This window comes from Pseudophryne corroboree, chromosome 2 (assembly GCF_028390025.1).
Source record: "Pseudophryne corroboree isolate aPseCor3 chromosome 2, aPseCor3.hap2, whole genome shotgun sequence".
NCBI classification, from domain to species: domain Eukaryota; kingdom Metazoa; phylum Chordata; class Amphibia; order Anura; family Myobatrachidae; genus Pseudophryne; species Pseudophryne corroboree.
In genome coordinates, this window is record NC_086445.1 from 921,811,685 (window position 1) to 921,836,865 (window position 25,181).

Genomic DNA, 25,181 nt, shown 5'->3' on the forward strand with positions numbered 1-25,181 from the left:
CAATTCACATTGTGATATATAGTGCTCCCCGTTCATATTGTGCCTCATTACAGTGCCCCGGTTCATATTAAATAATGCCCTCCAGTTAATTTTATAACACACTACAATGAGCAGGTCCAGGGACATACCTAATTATATTGCAGGCCCCAAGGAAAAAGTTTGAAAGGACCCCTACGTACCACCCATAGGTGGATCCAGGGGGGGGAGGGGGGGGAACCAGTCAGATTTGATAAAAGAGCCGGGAGGCACTAGGACCCGCCGCAGCTCTAACAGCAAGTCCGTGTGGTAACCTATGGGGAGGCTGGAGCACACAGCAACCTACCTCCCCCATTGCCAGCCGGCCAGAGTCCAGCCCAGGCGCGGGGTTCAAATGTCATCATCAAGTAAGACTGTTACTTATGATGGCGCAGAACAGTAGCCCTCACTGCACCGCACAGTTTCCCAGCGCTTCCTCCTCTACTTCCTTTACCACCGTACTAGGTGCAGTCAGACTCAGCCTCAGCTTTTAGAAGGCGGCCTGTGTGATTGTGACAGGGCTGTCCTGCTGATGTCTTATGCTGCTTGTTGGAGATCCGGCTGGCAGCTTCTGCTAATCAAAGATGGGCAGTTTGTGTCCTGCAGTCTGAGTCTCAGTGCAGTGCCCAAAACAAGGTATGCTGCACCTGCTACCACCAACTAAAAACTTTAATAATGATATTGTGCTGGGGTGCCTTCCAGGCTCCCAAACCTAATGGAACAGGTGACCAACATTTCAAGGCCCAATCAGCCTTTTCATCAGGGTGAAACCAGGATGCACTCCTACAACTAATCATTACCTGATGGCGTATTCTGTGAGGCCACGCCCCCTGTTATACCCCACCCCTTATCTGGGAGAACACATGCCTTAGGTGCATGTAAATATAACTATTACCGTTACCCTATCATGGTGCCCCCCCCCTTCCATTTTCTTCTGGATCCGCCCCTGGTACCACCCAATGGCGAAAAATGGATATAACACATGTAACTTGACAGGGAAGGTGGGTCCCTCTCAGCTCTGGGCCCCATAGCAGCTGCTCTCTTGGAAAATGCCCTTTCTCCCTAAAACACACAGGTTCAGTGAAACCTGTGTGTTTTCTGTAGAAAAATCCCCGATGACTGGGATAACCTGCAGTGTCCCATCCCCGCTGCAGCAGCAGCAGGCTGCGGCATGGCGCCGCGGCCTAGACGCTGCCCTTGGCGTGGTGACCCCCGGCAGAGAAGCCGGGGCAGCTCTGTCTCCGCATCCCCCCCTCTCCTCCGCCTCGGCAGCGGTCACATGATAGGAGAGCGCCCATATGACCGGGGGAGCCGGAGGAGCAGCGCTGCATCCGGAGCTGTCAGCAGCCAGCACCCGGTGCAGCATCAGATAACCCCAGATAAGCCACCGCTCGAGTTGGCTTATCGGGGGTAATAGGATAGCCCCGGTAAATTACCGGAGCGAATTGGATTTCCCCCTTAGTGACAATGTCCCATTACAGTCCAGTTACACTTCCTCAAAACCAAATGGAGATGCAGCAGAAATGTGTATGATTTAACATCGCCAGTAATACGCTTGGTTCTGGAGCATACATGTACGTTTAACTCTGCAATATGCCCAGTGTGTGTTTGTGTTTGGCACAATCAGGTATAGATGTGGGCTCTACTAATATAATATTGGGTCACGTGTGGCACTATTAGTTTCTTAGTGGTCACCGTTGGAATAATAGTGGTGCACCTCTGATATAAATTTGGGTTACAAAGGAACATATTTATCACAAACCAACATAATTTCTGCGTAACTTCACAAAAACAAATCTTATATTTTTACGCAAATGTATTAACAATCTCTTGCCAGGAGGTGGGCTCCAGAAAATCCTGTCCTGGCGAAGCACTGGAAAGCAATGTGATAGCGTAACTCTCTCAGGAATAAAGATATCTCTCTCTACTCATACATTTGGGGGATCCTTAATATTTGTGGGTATCCCCTGAGATACCAGCTGTTTTAGGGGGAATATCCTGCAAAAATAGGATAACTAGGCTCCTAAGTATTTTATGGTGGATCACAATGATACAGTCTTGTGCACCTTTTGTGCTATTTGTGGGTTATTTCTTCTACCGCATATATTGGCCACTGGCACTATATCATTTTGGGTTATAACTTTTAGAGGTCTGTTCATGAAGCAGTGAAAAGAGTGGAGAAGTGAGCCTGTGGAGAAGTTGCCCACGGCAACCAATCAGCTGCTCCGTACAATTGTATAGTAAGCAAATTATAAATGTTACTTCAATGCTGATTGGTTGCCATGGGCAACTTCTCCACTGTCTCACTTCTCCATACTCTTCACTGCTTCATGAATTGACCCCTTAGAATGGTGTTGATTTCTGGTGTAATATAGGGGTCTATTCATGAAGCAGTGAAAAGTGTGGAGAAGTGAGCCAGTGGAGAAGTTGTCCATGGCAACCAATCAGAATTGAAGTAACATTTATCATTTATATACTATACAATTGTACGGAGCAGCTGATTGGTTGCCATGGGCAACTTCTCCACAGGCTCACTTCTCCACTCTTTTCACTGCTTCATGAACAGACCACATAGTCCCTTTGGTTGGTTGCTACCGCCTTAAACCGTTTGAACCTCTGCTGTGATGGGTGTGCTGGTAGTGTTAGCGGGGCCATACACACTACATAGATCTGCTCTCACATCTGTAGTCTCTGCATGGAGTGCACAGCGATTCTGTTACTCCCCTTATGCAACTATTTAGAACAAATGTGTCCTTGGATCCCCTCATGTATGGCAACTGCATAATTACAGTACAATATAATGCACTATTGGGCTACACACACTAACACCAGCATACTGCACACACCTCACTTCTTTTAAATGCCTGGTGCTTTTACTTTATAGACTGTTTGAAACATTTATTCCCCAATCATTTTCTTTAAGAATAAAAAAAGCATAATTGAAGTTTTCGATGAGTAATGTCAAACTAAAATATAAAAGTTATTAATATTTTTTTTTACACATTAAAACACTAAATCTCAATGAGTTACGTGAGAAATAAATGTGTCCCTGACAGGGAATCCCTGGTATTATGCATTATGTTCCCAGCAGAGTTACCAGCACAGGTAGTAGTTGCCATGTAGTGTCTGTGGTACCCATTGGTGTGAGCAGCTACATGCTCGTGTGACTACTGACTAAGGAGCCTCTAATAATGAATATATAGCACATAGGAAGGTACATATATGTATTATATATATATATATATATATATATATATGTAATATGTTTGTGTGGTGATGGATTATATTTAGCTCTGTGCACAGGCAGACACAGCTCCAGGAGGCAGCTATTACACTACTATTGAGAGGCTGCTGCTGCTGCTGCTGGACACACATAGAGAAGGCTCCGGGCGCCCTCTGCCGTCCGCTCCAGGTAATTGCACCCCCCGCTGCAGACTGCGGGGACCGCGGGATTGAGAGTGGACCCGGAGCCCGGCAGCATGAACCCGGGGAGCCGCTCCCACCCGTCCCCGGAGCACGACAGCGCCAAGCCGGGGGCCGGACGCCCCCACCCGTCCTCGGAGCCCGGTAGCTCGAAGCCCACCGCCCGCACTGATCCTTCCCCGGAGGCCGGCAGCGGCGGCGGCTCCAGCCCAACGGACCGATTTGGGGTGCTGAGCACCGAGCAGCTCCGGCAGCTGCTGCAGGACGAGGCGAAGCTGCAGCGCATCGTCCGCCTGAGCGAGCAGGTAGTGTCCCTGTGTATGTGTGTGTGTTGCTATGTGCATGCATGGGGCAGCTGCAGACCCTGCCTGTTGAGCATGGAACCCTAATACATGCACAGCCACCCTATGCAATCCCGGGCTGCATGCATGCAAGCTGCCTCCATCCCCCTATGCCCTCATCAGTATGTCTCCATGCAGCCTGGGCCAGACAGACACCTTCCAGCTGCTGCTGGTGTACCATCAATGGAGCCTTTGTAGCCTTTACATCATCTCCTCAGCTGCTGCCATAAATAGCATTTATTTATTCCCATCCTGTATAAGGAGCTAGCATCACCTATAGACACACTTATGGCCCAGACTTTACATTGTACTGTATAGATGCAATGGCCAGACCTTGCTGGTTCTGCACCTCAGAGAGTCCAAGTGCTTGTTTCTATAGGCCCCTTCTTGTGTATCTTTACATAGAGAAATGATCACCTGCAAATCACTGCATTTTCATTGTTACCAGGAGCAGAGTCTGACTTTCACGCTTAATGTGCACGCTATTTTATTCCACAACGGCATCTGGACAGGCATTCGCCTTGTTGGTAAATAAAAGAGCCCCATTCCCACCCAGCCACAGATGCCTCCGTCTAGATGTGGAGATAGTGTCTAGACAGATTGAGTTTATTTTTTTTTCCTTTGAGTGTGTGCTGTGCATGTACTATTCAGTTCTATTTCTGCGGCCTGTATCCCTGACATTTCCTCCAGATGAGGGTCTATCCACACCTTGTTTTCTTTGCAGCATCACAGACACACATACAGTACACACACTCCTAGCATACAGCCTCTGTGGGTGTCATGTAGCCAGATGCTTAATACACTCATTCACTGGCTGTGTTGTGTTTACACAAAGCTCTCTGAGCATCCAGCGTATTGTGTCGGTGTCTTCACCGAGCTGAGACTTATCTGTGATGTACACATAAGCCTACAACATCAGTACATGTTTATATGTATGGGCAGAGTGATAGTAGCAACCAGACAAGGCCTGTACCACCCACATATCCCTATACTAACACACCGCCTGTAACTACAGTACAGTAATATGATGTACACAGAACCTGTAGCCTTCTTTGTGATGCACGTATCCATAGAGGCCTCCAAATCTGTGCAGAGATGTGTGAGCCTTGTTCAAGTTATTTGTGGATCATCCCTGCTTCACACTTTTCCTATCTAAATATATATATATATATATATATATATATAAAATATAGAATTCTATATAATGTATTACATATTACGCACAATGCAGTTCATTTGCCAGCAGTGTGGTGTTATGATATTTCAGGCCTACTGGTGCTGACATGCTTTTGTATTGGTGAGCTGATCCCTCAGTCTGTTTTTTTTTTGTCTATTCCTTACGTCTCCCACCCTTTACATCTTTCCTTTGTTCCCTGTTCTCTCTATCTCATTATTGTCATTGGTGTTCCTTCTCATCCTGTTGTTTAACCCTATGTGCACGTTATATGTTTGTTTACCTGCATGGCACCCTGGTTTTGCAATGCTTTCTGTGTTGTTGTTTTTTTTGTCTTTTGTTATTGTTTTTATGATCCTATTTTTTCATTTTGTTTCATTTCCACAAATCTTCTTTGTGTTATTTCTAGCGTTTGCATCGCTTACCGATTGCACACTCTTTCTTTAACACATCAACTTACTATTTATCGGTCTGTTGCAGTACATCTGCAAATGCTACTGGCTAACTGGCATGCATTCCTGGACATTGAGAGAGAACTAATTTTTCCACTTGGAATAATGCTACTGTACTTCCTTATGGGTGAAACAGAGAGTTTCTTTTTCTATTATCAATAACATTTTTGTCCATTTGTCCATCTACATGTACTCGCGTATCACTGATACAAATGCAGAATCTTATATCAGTAGTGTATATGACTAAAGAAAAAAGGTTATAGGTATTACCATAGGAAATAATCTGTTTCTAGGTCTGTAAATAAGAATTAATCTGTTTATTAGACTGCACTTACAGGACATGCAGTCAGGTGGTGGTTAGTTTTGTTGAAAATTAGAGGGCCAATTGGGCTTCAGACAGTTAGCAACCCATTTGCTAATTGTAACACTATAATATAATGGTGTGTGGCACTGTGGTTAGCATTGCTGGGGATATAAGTTCTATTCCAACCAGGGCAATATTTGTGTGGTAGAAAATATATACAGTACAGTAAGCTCCACTGTTACATTGGAACAGATGTATTAAGCCTGGAGAAGGGATAAAGTAGTGAGAAAGCAGTGATAAGTGCAAGGTGATAACGCACCAGCCAGTCAGCTCCTGTCATTTTTCAAATCCGTAATGATTGGCTGGTGTGTTTACCACCTTGCACTTATCACTGGTTTATCACTTCCTTATCCCTTCTCCATCTGTCCAATATGTTTGTGGTATATAGGTATGGTTAATAATAAAAAGTAATCATGGAATCAAAATTACTGTATTTAAGAATTCTTAAAACTAAGGAAAACAAAACAGCCTTTTAACAGTGTTTCCCAACCTCAGTCCTCAAAGCACACTTAACAACCCAGCGGGGATCGCGGAATCGGGCATTTTTAACATGCTTAATTTCCCTGATCACCTGACGGGTCACCAATCATCACTGGTTTGGCTGTATCATCTGATCGCGCGCAGATGTATTGGGAGGGGGGGGGGGGGGATACGTTTTAAGAATAAACTTACTTAAGCACAGGTGACTTAATTAGTACCTCAGTTCTTTTGATTTCACCATCTGTGCTCAATCATGGCTAACACTAAAACCTGGACTGTTAAGCTGAGTACACGCTGGCAGATATATCGACCATTTGAGCGAATGGCCGATATATTGAAAGGCTGCAGGCATATCACGTCGGCTGTGCAGCACAGCAGGGGCCCGGTATATCTACAGATAGATATATGTGTGCATCTGACAGTGTGTATGGGTGGTCAGCCGCCCGCCTGTGCACTTGCTGCAGGCACCGTCCCTGACTGACATCTCAAGTGGACGGGCAAATTTAAATGCCTGCCCAGTTGTGATGTCACGCATGACACATTGGGCTGACAATTGATTAATGTGTATGCACTTACCATTCGTTAGATAGGTCATTGGGTCAGCCAAGTGTGTACCCAGCTTTAATGTGCCTTGAGGACTGAGGTAGGTAACCACTGGCCTATAACATCAAATAAAAACCCCAAACCTCAAACTGTTTAAAAACGAATTGCCAAATCACTGTTCTATCTCACTCTCTATCTCTCTTTTTATCTATCATTCTAATCCAGACATATTAGATAGCATGGTGATAACAGCATGTTTCCTCCAAGATTTATCTATATCTTGCTCCATCCATTCCTTAAGCAAAGGCTCCCCCAGAGCATTAATTCAATGACCAACATGCTCTACAGTAGTTATAGAGCTCTTGTGGGTGTGAGTAGTATCATGCTTGCACAAGTATAGGCCCTCTCATAGAGTTTTACACAACTTTGGTCTCCCACAGACTCTCTGGCAAATTTTAGGCAAGATTTCATGCAGCTTTATGCGCCCTACACACTGGGCGACAACACTGCAAGATATGAACAATCTCGTTCATTATTGAACGAGATAACGTTCATATCTGTCAGTGTGGAGGCACCAGCGATGAACGATGCGCGGCCCCACGCTCGTTCATCGCTGATGCCCCGTCAGCTGTGCATGCAGGCCAATATGGACGAGATCGTCCATATTTGCCTGCACGTCTACGGAGCCGGGTGACGGGGGGGGGTTGAAGAAACTTCACTGCTCCCCCGCCGCCGGGTCGCCCGTCTGCCGTATCGGCGGTCGGGCAGCTCGGCGGCACATCGTCGAGTCTGTAGGGCCCATAACTTCTACAATGGTGTTCTTGTTGCCAGTATCCCAAAAAGAGCACCGTTATGAAATGTCTGGGCCACTGTTGTTCCAAAAACCTGTGGGGGAGATATATCAAACTTTCTCAAGAGTGGAGAAGTTAAAATGTTGGCCATAATAACCGGTCTGCTTATAGATAATATTTTATAGAATGCACTTTGTAAATGCTAGCTAGAATCTGATTGGTTATGGGCAACTTCACCACTCTTTAGAAGGTTTGATACATCTCCCCTTGAACTCCACAGCAGTTGCCACATTAAGCTTGGTGGCCTCTCTTAAAAGTGCCAGTCTTCAAATGATCTATTTTCTAGTTGTTGTAGACATTAGTAGTTGTGATGTATACTCACCATCTCCTCTTGATGGACTGGGCTTAAGTGTTGTTAAAAATCTTTAAAATTGTATACTCTTCCCCTAATCCATGCATTTTAATAACCTTTTTTTCAGATTTGCTTTGAATGTTCTTTGATCTTTATGATGAAGTGCTGAATACTTATGCCCCAATTATTCACTATTTTTTTATGTGTAGTTAGAAAAAGGTTTGTCTTGATTGTTTTTGACATCACCAACTGATCAGTGGTAAGAATTCACGAGTACATTCAGTTTGGTTCCATGATGTAAGAAAATAAAATATGAAAACTGTTAAAGGGGGTGAATATATTTTCTAGCTACTGTAATAATGGTTAGCATTACTGCCTCACATCACTGAGGTTTTGGGTTCAATTCCCACCATGGCCCTAATTGTGTGGAGTTTGTATATTCTCCCTATGCTTGTGTGGCTTTCCTCCAGGTACTCTGGTTTCCTCCCACATTCCCACAAAATATACTGGTAGGTTAATTCGCTCCAGACAAAAAATGTAACCCTAGTGCGTACGTTTAAGTGCATGTGGTAGGGAACATAGATTGCCAGCTTCTTTGGGGCACCTATACAATCTTTGGGCTGTTATTTCAATTTCGACTCGTTCTTTTGATATCGCAAGAGTGTGTACGCACCTACTTGTTTTGTTGGAAGAAAACTGGTTGAAAGATCTAATCTTATGTGCTGTTTAATATCTATCCAATTAGAGCAGAATAGATTGGGCCAAAAGTGTAGTGTGTACGCAACTTATGGCACTAAAACTACTTAAGCTGGATACACTCTCCGACACTTCAGTATTCTATTGCGGGCCGTTTCCCCGCTGATTCCGACCATTAATTTCATCCTCTCTTATGCGCGATAATGGATGGTTGAAATAGGACCCGTTTTCGACCGCAGCGGGGTCGAAAACACATAGATGAGTTGAGATTCCGCTGATCCATGTGTTTTTCGACAGGGCAGAAAACCGTAACTTCAGTTAAATGTTGGCGTGTCGAAAAGTGCAGATTATCGGCGGAAAGTGCCGTCTTTCCGCCCTTTCGAAAATTCAGAAACTAATTGAATATTACCCTATAAGATCTTTACAATCCTTCTGGTTGGAACAATCATCTGGTAATGTATGGGAGCAATGACAATTGACTATTTGCTCCCAAACACTGGAAAACAGAAAAAATGGATGTTCAGACAAATTGGTTAAATCCATCTGATTTAACCAATTTATCCGAATGATGATTTTTGCCCATTTTCCTACTTTTGGGAGGAAATGATTGATTGTAATTTGCTCCTATATTTCTCTAACGTCCTAGTGGATGCTGGGACTCCGTCAGGACCATGGGGAATAGCGGGCTCCGCAGGAGACAGGGCACATCTAAAAAAGCTTTTAGGTCACATGGTGCGTACTGGCTCCTCCCCCTATGACCCTCCTCCAAGCCTCAGTTAGGTTTTTGTGCCCGTCCGAGAGGGTGCAATCTAGGTGGCTCTCCTAAAGAGCTGTTTAGAAAAGTTTTTTTTTAGGTTTCAATCTCAGTGATTCCTGCTGGCAACAGGATCACTGCATCGAGGGACTTAGGGGAGAGATTTCCAACTCACCTGCGTGCAGGATGGATTGGAGTCTTAGGCTACTGGACACTTAGCTCCAGAGGGAGTCGGAACACAGGTCAGCCTGGGGTTCGTCCCGGAGCCGCGCCGCCGATCCCCCTTACAGACGCTGAAGAGACGGCAGAACGGAGGTCCGGAAAGCAGGCGGCAGAAGACTCCTCAGTCTTCTTGAAGGTAGCGCACAGCACGGCAGCTGTGCGCCATTGTTGTCACACGGCTCACTGACTCAGTCACGGAGGGTGCAGGGCGCTGCTGGGGGCGCCCTGGGCAGCAATATAATTACCTTTAGTGGCAAAATAAATACATCACATATAGCCATTAAGGCTATATGTATGTATTTTAACCCAGGCCAGTTTCTTAAAAACCGGGGAAAAGCCCGCCGAAAAAGGGGCGGAGCTTATTCTCCTCAGCACTCAGCGCCATTTTCCTGCTCAGCTCCGCTGGTGAGGAAGGCTCCCAGGTCTCTCCCCTGCACTGCACTACAGAAACAGGGTAACAAAGAGAAGGGGGGCATAAATTGGCGATATTTATATATTAAGAGCGCATATATAGTAAACAACACCTTCTAGGGTTGTTTATATACATTTATAGCGCTTTTGGTGTGTGCTGGCAAACTCTCCCTCTGTCTCCCCAAAGGGCTAGGGGGTCCTGTCTTCGATTAGAGCATTCCCTGTGTGGCTGCTGTGTGTCGGTACGTGTGTGTCGACATGTATGAGGACGATGTTGGTGTGGAGGCAGAGCAATTGCCGATGATGGTAATGTCACCCCCTAGGGAGTCGACACCGGAATGGATGGCTTTAGTTATGGAATTACGTGATAATGTCAGCACATTACAAAAGTCAGTTGACGAAATAAGACGCCCGGCAAACCAGTTAGTACCGGTTCAGGCGTCTCAGACACCGTCAGGGGCTGTAAAACGTCCTTTACCTCAGTCAGTCGACACGGGTACCGACACAGATGAATCTAGTGTCGACGGTGAAGAAACAAACGTATTTTCCAATAGGGCCACACGTTATATGATCACGGCAATGAAGGAGGCTTTGCAGATCTCTGATACTGCTGGTACCTCAAAAAGGGGTATTATGTGGGGGGTGAAAAAACTACCTGTATTTTTTCCAGAATCAGAGGAATTGAATGACGTGTGTGATGAAGCGTGGGTTAACCCCGATAGAAAACTGCTAATTTCCAAGAAGTTATTGGCATTATACCCTTTCCCACCAGAGGTTAGGGCGCGCTGGGAAACACCACCTAGGGTGGATAAGGCGCTCACACGTTTATCAAAGCAAGTGGCGTTGCCGTCTCCTGATACGGCCGCCCTCAAGGATCCAGCAGATAGGAGGCTGGAAACTACACTGAAGAGTATATACACACATACTGGTGTTATACTGCGACCGGCAATAGCCTCAGCCTGGATGTGCAGTGCTGGGGTAGTGTGGTTGGATTCTCTGACTGAAAATATTGATACCCTGGATAGGGACAGTATTTTATTGACTCTAGAGCAATTAAAGGATGCTTTCCTTTATATGCGAGATGCTCAGAGGGATGTTTGTACTCTAGCATCAAGAGTAAGCGCGATGTCCATATCTGCCAGAAGAAGTTTATGGACGCGACAGTGGTCAGGTGATGCGGATTCCAAGAGGCATATGGAAGTATTGCCATATAAAGGAGAGGAATTGTTTGGGGTCGGTCTTTCGGACCTGGTGGCCACGGCAACTGCCGGCAAATCCACTTTTTTACCTCAGACCCCCTCCCAACAGAATAAGACACCGTCTTTTCAGCCGCAGTCCTTTCGCTCCTATAAAAAGCGACCAAAAGGACAGTCTTATCTGCCGCGAGGCAGAGGAAAGGGTAAGAAAGGGCAGCAAGCAGCCCCTGCCCAGGAACAGAAGCCCGCCCCGGCTTCTACAAAGCCATCAGCATGACACTGGGGCTTTACAAGCGGACTCAGGAACGGTGGGGGGTCGACTCAAGATTTTCAGCAATCAATGGGTTCACTCACAAGTGGACCCGTGGGTCCTGCAGATAGTATCTCAGGGTTACATGCTGGAGTTCGAAAGGTCTCCCCCTCGCCGGTTCCTAAAGTCTGCTTTACCAACGTCTCCCTCAGAAAGGACGTCGGTTTTGGAAGCCATTCACAAGCTGTATTCTCAGCAGGTGATAGTCAAGGTACCCCTCCTACAACAGGGAAAGGGGTATTATTCCACACTATTTGTGGTACCGAAACCGGACGGTTCGGTAAGGCCTATTCTAAATCTGAAATCCTTGAACCTGTACATAAAGAAATTCAAGTTCAAGATGGAGTCACTCAGAGCAGTGATAGCGAATCTGGAAGAAGGAGACTTCATGGTGTCCTTGGACATAAAAGATGCTTATCTACATGTCCCGATTTACCCCTCACACCAAGGGTATCTCAGGTTCGTGATACAAGACTGTCATTATCAGTTTCAAACGCTGCCGTTTGGGTTGTCCACGGCCCCTCGGGTCTTTACCAAGGTAATGACCGAAATGATGGTTCTTCTACGAAGAAAAGGCGTATTAATTATCCCTTACTTGGACGATCTCCTGATAAGGGCAAAGTCCAGAGAACAGCTGGAAGTCGGTGTAGCGCTAACACAAGTAGTGCTTCAGCAACACGGGTGGATTCTAAATCTACCAAAATCTCAATTGACCCCGACAACACATCTGCTGTTCCTGGGCATGATTCTGGACACGGTTCAGAAAAAGGTATTTCTCCCGGAAGAGAAAGCAAGGGAGTTATCCGAACTTGTCAAGAACCTCCTAAAACCAGGAACTGTGTCAGTACATCAATGCACAAGAGTCCTGGGAAAGATGGTGGCTTCGTACGAAGCGATTCCATTCGGCAGATTCCATGCACGAACATTTCAGTGGGATCTGCTGGACAAATGGTCCGGATCGCATCTGCACATGCATCAGCGGATAACACTGTCACCGAGAACAAGGTTGTCTCTCCTGTGGTGGTTGCAGACTGCCCATCTGTTAGTGGGCCGCAGATTCGGCATACAGGACTGGGTCCTGGTGACTACGGATGCCAGCCTACGAGGTTGGGGAGCAGTCACAAAGGGAAGAAACTTCCAGGGCGTGTGGTCAAACCTGGAGACGTCTCTTCACATAAATATACTGGAGCTAAGAGCGATCTACAATGCTCTAAGCCTGGCAAAATCGCTGCTTCAGGGTCAGCCGGTGTTGATCCAGTCCGACAACATCACGGCAGTCGCCCAAGTAAACCGACAAGGCGGCACGAGAAGCAGGAGTGCAATGGCAGAAGCTGCAAGGATTCTGCGCTGGGCGGAGAATCATGTCGTAGCACTGTCAGCAGTGTTCATCCCGGGAGTGGACAACTGGGAAGCAGATTTCCTCAGCAGACACGACCTTCACCCGGGAGAGTGGGGACTTCATCCAGAAGTTTTCCACATGATTGTGAACCGTTGGGAAAAACCAAAGGTGGACATGATGGCGTCTCGCCTCAACAAAAAATTGGACAGGTATTGCGCCAGGTCAAGAGACCCTCAGGCAATAGCTGTGGACGCTCTGGTAACACCGTGGGTGTACCAGTCAGTGTATGTGTTCCCTCCTCTGCCTCTCATACCAAAGGTACTGAGAATTATACGGAAAAGAGGAGTAAGAACAATACTGGTAGCTCCGGACTGGCCAAGAAGAACTTGGTATCCGGAACTTCAAGAGATGCTCACGGAGGATCCGTGGCCTCTACCTCTAAGAAGGGATCTGCTTCAGCAGGGACCTTGTATGTTCCAAGACTTACCGCGGCTGCGTTTGACGGCATGGCGGTTGAACGCCGGATTCTAAAAGAGAAGGGCATTCCTGAGGAAGTTATTCCTACTTTAATTAAAGCCAGGAAAGAAGTGACCGCACAACATTATCACCGCATTTGGAGAAAATATGTTGCGTGGTGTGAGGCCAAGAAGGCTCCAACGGAAGAATTTCAATTGGGTCGATTCTTACATTTCCTGCAAGCAGGATTGTCTATGGGCCTCAAATTGGGGTCCATTAAAGTTCAAATTTCGGCCTTATCAATTTTCTTCCAGAAGGAATTGGCGTCAGTGCCTGAAGTACAAACTTTTGTCAAAGGTGTACTACATATACAACCCCCAATAGTGCCTCCAGTGGCACCGTGGGATTTGAACGTGGTTCTAAATTTTCTCAAATCTCATTGGTTTGAGCCTTTAAAATCGGTAGATTTAAAATACCTTACATGGAAGGTAACCATGCTGTTGGCCCTGGCTTCAGCCAGGAGAGTTTCGGAGTTGGCAGCTTTGTCATACAAAAGCCCATATCTGATATTCCATTCGGACAGGGCAGAATTGAGGACACGTCCTCAATTTCTCCCTAAGGTGGTTTCGGCATTTCACTTGAACCAGCCTATTGTGGTGCCTGCGGCTACTAGCGACTTGGAGGACTCCAAGTTAATGGACGTTGTCAGAGCATTAAAAATATATATTTCAAGGACAGCTGGAGTCAGAAAATCTGACTCGTTGTTTACATTGTATGCACCCAACAAGTTGGGTGCTCCTGCGTCTAAGCAGACGATTGCACGTTGGATATGTAGTACAATCCAACTTGCACATTCTGTGGCAGGCCTGCCACAGCCTAAATCTGTAAAGGCCCATTCCACAAGGAAAGTGGGCTCATCCTGGGCGGCTGCCCGAGGAGTCTCGGCATTACAACTTTGCTGAGCAGCTACGTGGTCAGGGGAGAACACGTTTGTAAAATTTTACAAATTTGATACTCTGGCTAAAGAGGACCTGGAGTTCTCTCATTCGGTGCTGCAGAGTCATCCGCACTCTCCCGCCCGTTTGGGAGCTTTGGTATAATCCCCATGGTCCTGACGGAGTCCCAGCATCCACTAGGACGTTAGAGAAAATAAGAATTTACTTACCGATAATTCTATTTCTCATAGTCCGTAGTGGATGCTGGGCGCCCATCCCAAGTGCGGATTGTCTGCAATGCTTGTACATAGTTATTGTTACAAAAATCGGGTTATTACTGTTGTTGTGAGCCATCTGTTCAGAGGCTACTTCGTTTGTGTTATCATACTGTTAACTGGGTTCAGATCACAAGTTGTACGGTGTGATTGGTGTGGCTGGTATGAGTCTTACCCGGGATTCAAGATCCTTCCTTATTGTGTACGCTCGTCCGGGCACAGTACCTAACTGAGGCTTGGAGGAGGGTCATAGGGGGAGGAGCCAGTACGCACCATGTGACCTAAAAGCTTTTCTCTATCGTCCTAGTGGATGCTGGGGTTCCTGAAAGGACCATGGGGAATAGCGGCTCCGCAGGAGACAGGGCACAAAAAGTAAAGCTTTTCCAGGTCAGGTGGTGTGCACTGGCTCCTCCCCCTATGACCCTCCTCCAGACTCCAGTTAGATTTTTGTGCCCGGCCGAGAAGGGTGCAATCTAGGTGGCTCTCCTAAAGAGCTGCTTAGAAAAAGTTTAGCTTAGGTTTTTTATTTTACAGTGAGTCCTGCTGGCAACAGGATCACTGCAACGAGGGACTGAGGGGAGAAGAAGTGAACTCACCTGCGTGCAGGATGGATTGGCTTCTTGGCTACTGGACATCAGCTCCAGAGGGACGATCACAGGTACAGCCTGGATGGTCACCGGAGCCGCGCCGCCGGCCCCCTTGCAGATGCTGAAGTCAGAAGAGGTCCAGAATCGGCGGCTGAAGACTCCTGCAGTCTTCTAAAGGTAGCGCACAGCACTGCAGCTGTGCGCCATTTTCCTCTCAGCACACTTCACACGCAGTCACTGAGGGTGCAGGGCGCTGGGGGGGGGCGCCCTGGGAGGCAAATGTAACCTATATAAAGGCTAAAAATACCTCACATATAGCCCCCAGAGGCTATATGGAGATATTTAACCCCTGCCTGGATTCACTAAATAGCGGGAGACGAGCCCGCCGGAAAAGGGGCGGGGCCTATCTCCTCAGCACACGGCGCCATTTCCTCTCACAGCTCCGCTGGTCAGGACGGCTCCCAGGTCTCTCCCCTGCACTGCACTACAGAAACAGGGTAAAACAGAGAGGGGGGGCAAATTTATGGCGATATTTTGATATATATAAAGCAGCTATAAGGGAGCACTTATTATAAGGCTATCCCTGTTATATATAGCGCTTTTGGTGTGTGCTGGCAAACTCTCCCTCTGTCTCCCCAAAGGGCTAGTGGGTCCTGTCTTCGTTAGGAGCATTCCCTGTGTGTCTGCTGTGTGTCGGTACGTGTGTGTCGACATGTATGAGGACGATATTGGTGTGGAGGCGGAGCAATTGCCAAATATGAGGATGTCACCCCCTAGGGAGTCGACACCAGAATGGATGCCTTTATTTATGGAACTACGGGATAGTGTCCACACGCTAAAGCAGTCGTTTGACGACATGAGACGGCCGGACAATCAATTAGTGCCTGTCCAGGCGACTCAAACACCGTCAGGGGCTGTGAAACGCCCTTTGCCTCAGTCGGTCGACACAGACCCAGACACAGGCACTGACTCCAGTGGTGACGGTGACGAATCAACCGTATTTTCCAGTAGGGCCACACGTTATATGATTTTGGCAATGAAGGAGGCGTTACATTTAGCTGATACTACAGGTACCACTAAACAGGGTATTATGTGGGGTGTGAAAAAACTACCTATAGTTTTTCCTGAATCAGAAGAATTAAATGACGTGTGTAATGAAGCGTGGGTTGCCCCTGATAAAAAGCTGATAATTTCAAAGAAATTATTGGCATTATACCCTTTCCCGCCAGAGGTTAGGGAGCGCTGGGAAACACCTCCTAGGGTGGACAAGGCGCTAACACGCTTATCTAAACAAGTGGCGTTACCCTCTCCTGAGACGGCCGCACTTAAAGATCCATCAGATAGGAGGATGGAAAATATCCAAAAAAGTATATACACACATGCAGGTGTTATACTACGACCAGCTATAGCGACTGCCTGGATGTGCAGTGCTGGGGTAGTTTGGTCAGAGTCCCTGATTGAAAATATTGATACCCTGGACAGGGACAATATTTTACTGTCGTTAGAACAAATAAAGGATGCATTTCTTTATATGCGTGATGCACAGAGGGATATCTGCACACTGGCATCACGGGTAAGTGCTATGTCCATTTCGGCCAGAAGAGCTTTATGGACGCGACAGTGGACAGGCGATGCGGATTCAAAACGACATATGGAAGTTTTGCCGTATAAAGGGGAGGAGTTATTTGGAGTCGGTCTATCAGATTTGGTGGCCACGGCTACAGCCGGGAAATCCACCTTTCTACCTCAAGTCACTCCCCAACAGAAAAAGGCACCGACTTTTCAACCGCAGCCCTTTCGTTCCTTTAAAAATAAGAGAGCAAAGGGCTATTCATATCTGCCACGAGGCAGAGGTCGAGGGAAGAGACAGCAACAGGCAGCTCCTTCCCAGGAACAGAAGCCTTCCCCGGTTTCTACAAAAGCCTCAGCATGACGCTGGGGCTTCTCAAGCGGACTCGGGGACGGTGGGTGGTCGTCTCAAAAATTACAGCGCGCAGTGGGCTCACTCGCAGGTAGATCCCTGGATCCTGCAGATAATATCTCAGGGGTACAGGTTGGAATTAGAGACAGATCCACCTCGCCGTTTCCTGAAGTCTGCTTTACCAACGTCCCCCTCCGAAAGGGAGACGGTTTTGGAAGCCATTCACAAGCTGTACTCTCAGCAGGTGATAGTCAAGGTACCTCTTCTACAACAAGGGAAGGGGTATTATTCCACTCTTTTTGTGGTACCGAAGCCGGATGGCTCGGTAAGGCCTATTCTAAATCTGAAGTCCTTGAACCTGTACATAAAGAAGTTCAAGTTCAAGATGGAGTCACTCAGAGCAGTGATAGCGAACCTGGAAGAGGGGGACTTTATGGTATCCTTGGACATCAAGGATGCGTATCTCCACGTTCCAATTTACCCCTCACACCAGGGCTACCTCAGGTTCGTTGTACAAAACTGTCACTATCAGTTTCAGACGCTGCCGTTCGGATTGTCCACGGCACCTCGGGTCTTTACAAAGGTAATGGCCGAGATGATGATTCTTCTTCGAAGAAAAGGCATATTAATTATCCCATACTTGGACGATCTCCTAATAAGGGCAAGGTCCAGAGAACAGCTAGAGATGGGATTAGCACTGTCGCAAGAAGTGCTAAAACAGCACGGGTGGATTCTGAATATTCCAAAATCCCAGTTAATGCCGACAACTCGTCTGCTGTTCCTAGGGATGATTCTGGACACGGTTCAGAAAAAGGTTTTTCTCCCGGAGGAAAAAGCCAAGGAGTTATCCGAGCTTGTCAGGAACCTCCTAAAACCAGGAAAGGTGTCTGTACATCAATGCACAAGAGTCCTGGGAAAAATGGTGGCTTCTTACGAAGCAATTCCATTCGGCAGATTCCACGCAAGAATTTTCCAAAGGGATCTGTTGGACAAATGGTCAGGGTCGCATCTTCAGATGCACCTGCGGATAACCCTGTCTCCAAGGACAAGGGTGTCTCTTCTGTGGTGGTTGCAGAGTGCTCATCTTTTGGAGGGCCGCAGATTCGGCATACAGGATTGGATCCTGGTGACCACAGACGCCAGCCTGAGAGGCTGGGGAGCAGTCACACAAGGAAGAAACTTCCAGGGAGTATGGACGAGCCTGGAAACGTCTCTTCACATAAACATTCTGGAACTAAGAGCAATATACAATGCTCTAAGCCAGGCAGAACCTCTGCTTCAGGGAAAACCGGTGTTGATCCAGTCGGACAACATCACGGCAGTCGCCCATGTGATGACAGGGCGGCACAAGAAGCAGGAGTGCAATGGCAGAAGCTGCAAGGATTCTTCGCTGGGCAGAGAATCATGTGATAGCACTGTCAGCAGTGTTCATCCCGGGAGTGGACAACTGGGAAGCAGACTTCCTCAGCAGACACGATCTTCACCCGGGAGAGTGGGGACTTCATCCAGAAGTCTTCCACTTGCTGGTAACCCGTTGGGAAAGACCAATGGTGGACATGATGGCGTCTCGCCTCAACAAAAAACTGGACAGGTATTGCGCCAGGTCAAGAGATCCGCAGGCAATAGCTGTGGACGCGCTGGTAACGCCTTGGGTGTACCAGTCGGTGTATGTGTTTCCTCCTCTGCCTCTCATACCAAAAGTATTGAGAATTATACGGCAAAGAGGCGTAAGGACGATACTAGTGGTTCCGGATTGGCCAAGAAGGACTTGGTACCCGGAACTTCAAGAGATGATCACGGAAGATCCGTGGCCTCTACCTCTAAGGAGGGACTTGCTTCAGCAGGGTCCCTGTCTGTTTCAAGACTTACCGCGGCTGCGTTTGACGGCATGGCGGTTGAACGCCGGATCCTAAAGGAAAAAGGCATGCCGGAAGAAGTCATTCCTACTTTGATTAAAGCAAGGAAGGAAGTAACCGTGCAACATTATCACCGAATTTGGCGAAAATATGTTGCGTGGTGCGAAGATCGGAGTGCTCCGACGGAGGAATTTCAACTGGGTCGGTTCCTACATTTCCTGCAATCAGGATTGTCTATGGGTCTCAAATTGGGATCTATTAAGGTTCAAATTTCGGCCCTGTCGATTTTCTTTCAAAAAGAATTGGCTTCAGTCCCTGAAGTCCAGACCTTTGTTAAGGGAGTGCTACATATACAGCCTCCTGTGGTGCCTCCAGTGGCACCGTGGGATCTCAATGTGGTTTTGGACTTTCTAAAATCTCATTGGTTTGAACCACTAAAGAAGGTGGATTTGAAATATCTCACATGGAAAGTGACCATGCTTCTAGCCCTGGCTTCGGCCAGGAGAGTGTCAGAACTGGCAGCTTTATCTTACAAAAGCCCATATCTGATTTTCCATTCGGACAGGGCAGAACTGCGGACTCGTCCGCATTTTCTCCCTAAGGTGGTGTCAGCATTTCATCTGAACCAGCCTATTGTAGTGCCTGCGGCTACAAGTGACTTGGAGGACTCCAAGTTACTGGACGTTGTCAGAGCATTAAAAATATATATTGCAAGGACAGCTGGAGTCAGAAAATCTGACTCGTTGTTTATATTGTATGCACCCAACAAGATGGGTGCTCCTGCGTCTAAGCAGACGATTGCTCGTTGGATCTGTAGCACAATCCAACTTGCACATTCTGTGGCAGGCCTGCCACAGCCTAAATCTGTAAAGGCCCACTCCACAAGGAAGGTGGGCTCATCTTGGGCGGCTGCCCGAGGGGTCTCGGCATTACAACTTTGCCGAGCAGCTACGTGGTCAGGGGAGAACACGTTTGTAAAATTTTACAAATTTGATACTCTGGCTAAGGAGGACCTGGAGTTCTCTCATTCGGTGCTGCAGAGTCATCCGCACTCTCCCGCCCGTTTGGGAGCTTTGGTATAATCCCCATGGTCCTTTCAGGAACCCCAGCATCCACTAGGACGATAGAGAAAATAAGATTTTACTTACCGATAAATCTATTTCTCGGAGTCCGTAGTGGATGCTGGGCGCCCATCCCAAGTGCGGATTATCTGCAATAATTGTACATAGTTATTGTTAACTAATTCGGGTTATTGTTGAAGGAAGCCATCTTTCAGAGGCTCCGCTGTTATCATACTGTTAACTGGGTTTAGATCACAAGTTGTACGGTGTGATTGGTGTGGCTGGTATGAGTCTTACCCGGGATTCAAAATCCTCCCTTATTGTGTACGCTCGTCCGGGCACAGTACCTAACTGGAGTCTGGAGGAGGGTCATAGGGGGAGGAGCCAGTGCACACCACCTGATCTGGAAAAGCTTTACTTTTTGTGCCCTGTCTCCTGCGGAGCCGCTATTCCCCATGGTCCTTTCAGGAACCCCAGCATCCACTACGGACTCCGAGAAATAGATTTATCGGTAAGTAAAATCTTATTTTTTAGATGTGCCCTGTCTCCTGCGGAGCCCGCTATTCCCCATGGTCCTGACGGAGTCCCAGCATCCACTACGGACTATGAGAAATAGAATTATCGGTAAGTAAATTCTTATTATTACCAGATGTTCGCTCCAACCAGAAAGCTTGGACAGATAATCTTATAGCGTGTATCCAGCTAGTCTTTGGGGGGTGTAGTATGTTATACCTGCGGCCTGGCTCCCGACGATCGGCATACACTGTGCTCACCACGTTCTCCCTCCAGGGAGGTTGTGGACCCCCCCAGAGGGAGAAAAGCTGTCGGTATGCCGGCGGTCGGGATTCCGGCGCCGGTATGCTGGTAGTCGGGAGCTAGGCCGCAGGCAAACTGAAGACCACCCTCTTTGGGAACTTGAATTGTGTTTTTAAATCTGCTTCACATCCTATGTTTCAGTTTTTGTAATTATTTTTCTCATACGTCCTAGAGGATGCTGGGGACTCAGTAAGGACCATGGGGTATAGACGGGATCCGCAGGAGACATGGGCACACTATAAGACTTTGAATGGGTGTGAACTGGCTCCTCCCTCTATGCCCCTCCTCCAGACCTCAGTTAGACTTTGTGCCCAGGAGTGACTGGACACACACTTAGAGAAACTCAGTAGAGCTCCCCTAAAGACTTTATGTTAGGTTTTTTATTTTCAGGGAGACCTGCTGGCTACAGGCTCCCTGCATCGTGGGACTGAGGGGAAAGACGTCAGACCTACTTCTTCTGAGTTAAGGGCTCTGCTTCTTAGGCTACTGGACACCATTATCTCCAGAGGGTTCGATCACTTGGTTCCGTCACCCCCCTCACAGAAGCCTGAAGAAAGAAGCCGGGTGAGTATTGGAAGAAAAGAAGACTTCAGTGATGGCAGAAGACTTCAGTAACGGAGGTACAGCGCAACGGTCACGCTGCGCTCCATGCTCCCACACACCAACGGCACTCACAGGGTGCAGGGCGCTGGGGGGGAGCGCCCTGGGCAGCAAGTTACTGAAAGTTTTACCGCTGGCATAAGTACATATTCGGTGCCTGGGCACCGGTTACGATACCCCCGCCATATAACGCAGCGGTCACGCTGCGCGCTATTGCTCCCACACGCCAACGGTTTTTACAAGGGCGCTAGGGGGGAGCGCCCTGGGCAGAAATATATATATACCTCTTTGAGGGTGACAACACATCTATACAGTATGTAGACACTGTATAGGGACCCCCGATAGCATAAGTAAAGCTATATTATTAGCGGGCTGAAGCGCGCCAAAAAGGGACGGGGCTTAGCCCTCACTTCAGGATACAGCGCCATTTTCTACATGTCCCCGCCAAAAGCAATGGAAATAGTGCAGATGTGGGGGGGCACGATGTTTAGTGCTATATAGAGGACAATATAGCACTATTTTAGACAAATGGGCATGTAATCTGTGTGTTATGAATATATATATATATCTGTGTGTTCCCTGTCGGATACCCACTATAGCTTTAGTCGACATGTATCAACAGGAGGGAGTGCTCTGTCATTTATGGGGATCACAGTCGGCATCGCCGACGCCTGTTGGTACTTGATTCTGTAGATGCAGTGTCAGCAGGTCGGTAGTTGTATACTTGTCAAAAGTAAACACTGTATGGGAGACATAGTAGTATGTGGGTGACTCTGTCGGCACCAACTGTTACTGGGTGTAAATTAACATGCGGTAACTACCTTATACCTGTATATATGTTTATATGTCTATGTATGGTACGGTTCCATGGGCCTGTAGCTCGGGCACAGACATGGTAGTATATGTGGGGGAGTGTTATTAAACTTATTTAGGTATACTTCCCTCGGTCCCCTCGGAGTTGCAAGACTGTTATTTTGCCTGGTTACTACTCCCTGCTGTCGACGAATACTAGGTTTTCTGTCGACCATAATGTTTCCTGGTAGATCCACAACTGGGGCATTCAGTACATGGTCATACACATTCAGAACACATTACGGTCACTAGGGACCTGTTGGTTCCGGATAATCCGCTTATATATATATATATATATATATATATATATATATATATATATATATATATATATATATAGGATATGTGTGTTATTGTGTATTACATTATGTATATTCATATTTTGATTTTTAATGAATGCTGAAATAATAGTATTCCTTCTCATGTGCTGGTCGCTCTGTTGGTAAAGCTCTAGGTCGGCCGTGACGAGTTGGTCTCAGGTCCTCTCAAGGAGTCCGAATGTTTATTCTTTTCCCACCGCGGATGGAATACTGCGAAAGTCAACTCCTGGTCGACACGGGGCCCTGTCACAAAGGATTGTATACAGGAAGCTAAGTGATATTTTATTTCTATGCTTTGGGCTTATTTGCTTTACATGCACATGAGGGAGTGTTTATATTCGGAAAGGCATCCGTTAGAATTACCCTAAAGAGAGAGGGGATGTTCCTTATGTTGGTTCTTCTCTATAACATTGCGGCGCAGGCTGCCGTACGTATACAGGAGGTATGGCCGGGGGAATGCTGAGGCTGACTCCGAGAGATACTGGAGTTTTTCCCTGGGACGGTGTACCGCTGTGTGGGGAGGCCTCAGTTCAGTCAATCTCGGCGGATACTGCTGGTAAATCTAACTTCGTGAGTTAGTCTCCTTCTCAATGGTTGGTGACGCATTCTTTTGTGGGATGCAGTCGTTTTAACCGGTTCAGTACCGTTCTTTTTTCCTTTTCTGTGCAGACAGTGGAAGGTGAAAAGGTAAGAGTTCTGCAGCTTTGTTAGGTTCGCAGAAGCGGATGTCGTTTTCTGTTTCTACCACATCCACCACATGTCGCTGAGTCTTTCTGGCTGGAGCCCACTCCGGTGGGAACTCGTCTACTAATTTTCAGTCAGTCCGGGAATAGATTAGGTCTTGTGAGTTAGTTATAGAATCCAAAGGGGGAAATTCTGGCGTTACAGACGTTTCCCCTCACTGATTTTTCTAATAGATCTTGCCGTTTCCCCTCTGGAAGGGGAGCTAGTACGCGACGCCATACCAGAGGTACGTCAGGATCAGGGCATTGTCCTGCTGTCCCTGTTTAAAAAAAAAAAAAAAAATAGAGATCTAAATGCGTTGTTCTCCGTATTCAGATTACCTGGGTGGATATCCAGGATTGTCTTTGCCATTTCACTGGAGCGATGGCAGTGGGATGGTATTCTTTCAATAGTAAGAGCCATTGTTGTTCTGTACTGGGACACTCTCCTGATTAAGGCGTGGTCAAGACACAAGTACAAATCGTTGTTTCTCTCTGACTGTTCTTCAACACAGGGGAAGGCTGTTATTCCCAACGACGCAGGTGTCGGAGGTGTGTATCAGAGTAGATACGGAACGGTTGTAGTTCTGTGTGTTCCTGTGGAAAGAGGTCTGGGGATCCGGAGTCGGATCAGATTTGCAGGGAAAATCCATCAATATGTTCTGTTGATGAAAAGGATCGGTGCGGCCTAAGAGGCCTTTTCGGTGAGCAGGTCAAATGCCAGAGTGGTTTTCACGGGGCCAGTCGAAATGTGGTCCGGGTCTCACCTGCGCATGCGCCGGAATATAATCCTAATGGCCAGGTTTTCGCTCCTGTGGTGTCGGCTCAGTTCTCTCCTCCTAGAGGGACGAAGGTTCAGAATCCAGGATGAGATCCTGGTGTCCAGGCATGCAGATCTCCGAGACGGGGGAGCAGTCCTTGCATGGGAAGTATTTCCAGAGAAAAAGTCGAACTGGGAAGCTTGTCTGCAATAAGCTTTCTTCAATTAAGGACTATTATCAATGGACATATGCTTCGTGATCTGCCCGCGTTAATTCTGTCGGACGACTTGATAGCAGTGGTGTAAGTAAGCCGCTAGGGTAGAACATGGAGCAAAGCGGCAACGGCAGATGCCGGGAAAGTTTTCCGCTGGGTGGAAAGACTGGTAAACGCTATATTAGCAGTCTTTGTTCCGGATGTGAAAGTCGGAGAAATAGATTCCTCTGCAGACGCGATCCCCATCCGGGAGAAATACGGTCGTCATCAAGAAGTTTTCACTGAAGCGACAAGTCGTTGAGGAGTGCCTCATTTGGACATGTTGGCGTCTCGCCTCAACGAGAGATCTCAGATATTGTTCCAGGTCAGAGGACGCTCAAGCTATAGCAGTGGACGGCCTCGGGACACCTTGGGTTTTTTCAGTTGGTCTATGTGTCTCCTCCGTTTTCACTCTACTGACGGTGATAAACGTAAGAAGAACAAAGGTTCAGGTGATCCTCATTGTTCCGGTCTAAACGAGGAGGGCTTGGTATCCAGTTCTTCAGTATTTACTCATAGAAGATCCCTGGCCTCTTCCTCTTCATGAGGAACTGTTACAACAAGATCCGGGCGTGTATCAAACCTTACTGCGGCTGCGTTTGATGGCGTGGTGGTTGAACGCCATATCCTACCAGAAAGGATATTCCCAGTGAAGTCGTTTCCACACTTCTTCGGGCTGAAAAAGAAGTAACGGAAAAGCCTTACCATCGTGTTTGAAGAAAATGTGTGTCTTGGTGTGGATCCAAGAAAGCTACTACGGAAGTTTTCAGCTGGGTTGTTCTTCTCCATTCTTTGTGAACAGGTGTGGGTCCAGGCCTAAAGTTAGGCTCCATTTCAGTGCAGTTTTGGCCTTGTAAATTTTCTTTCGAGAATGAATTGGCACCTTTTCCAGAAGTTCGGACC

The 25,181-nt window shown here is 47.3% G+C and overlaps 1 protein-coding gene across 1 annotated transcript in view; it reads left to right on the top strand.

Moving 5' to 3' along the window:
- The first annotated feature begins 3,326 nt into the window (after positions 1–3,326).
- VPS37D (VPS37D subunit of ESCRT-I) overlaps positions 3,327–25,181 on the top strand; it is a 67,112-nt gene continuing 45,257 nt past the window's right edge. The window contains exon 1 of the mRNA XM_063956162.1: positions 3,327–3,743. Coding sequence (XP_063812232.1) covers positions 3,495–3,743 — 249 coding nt within the window. The 5' untranslated portion in view covers positions 3,327–3,494. The remainder of the gene's footprint in view (positions 3,744–25,181) is intronic.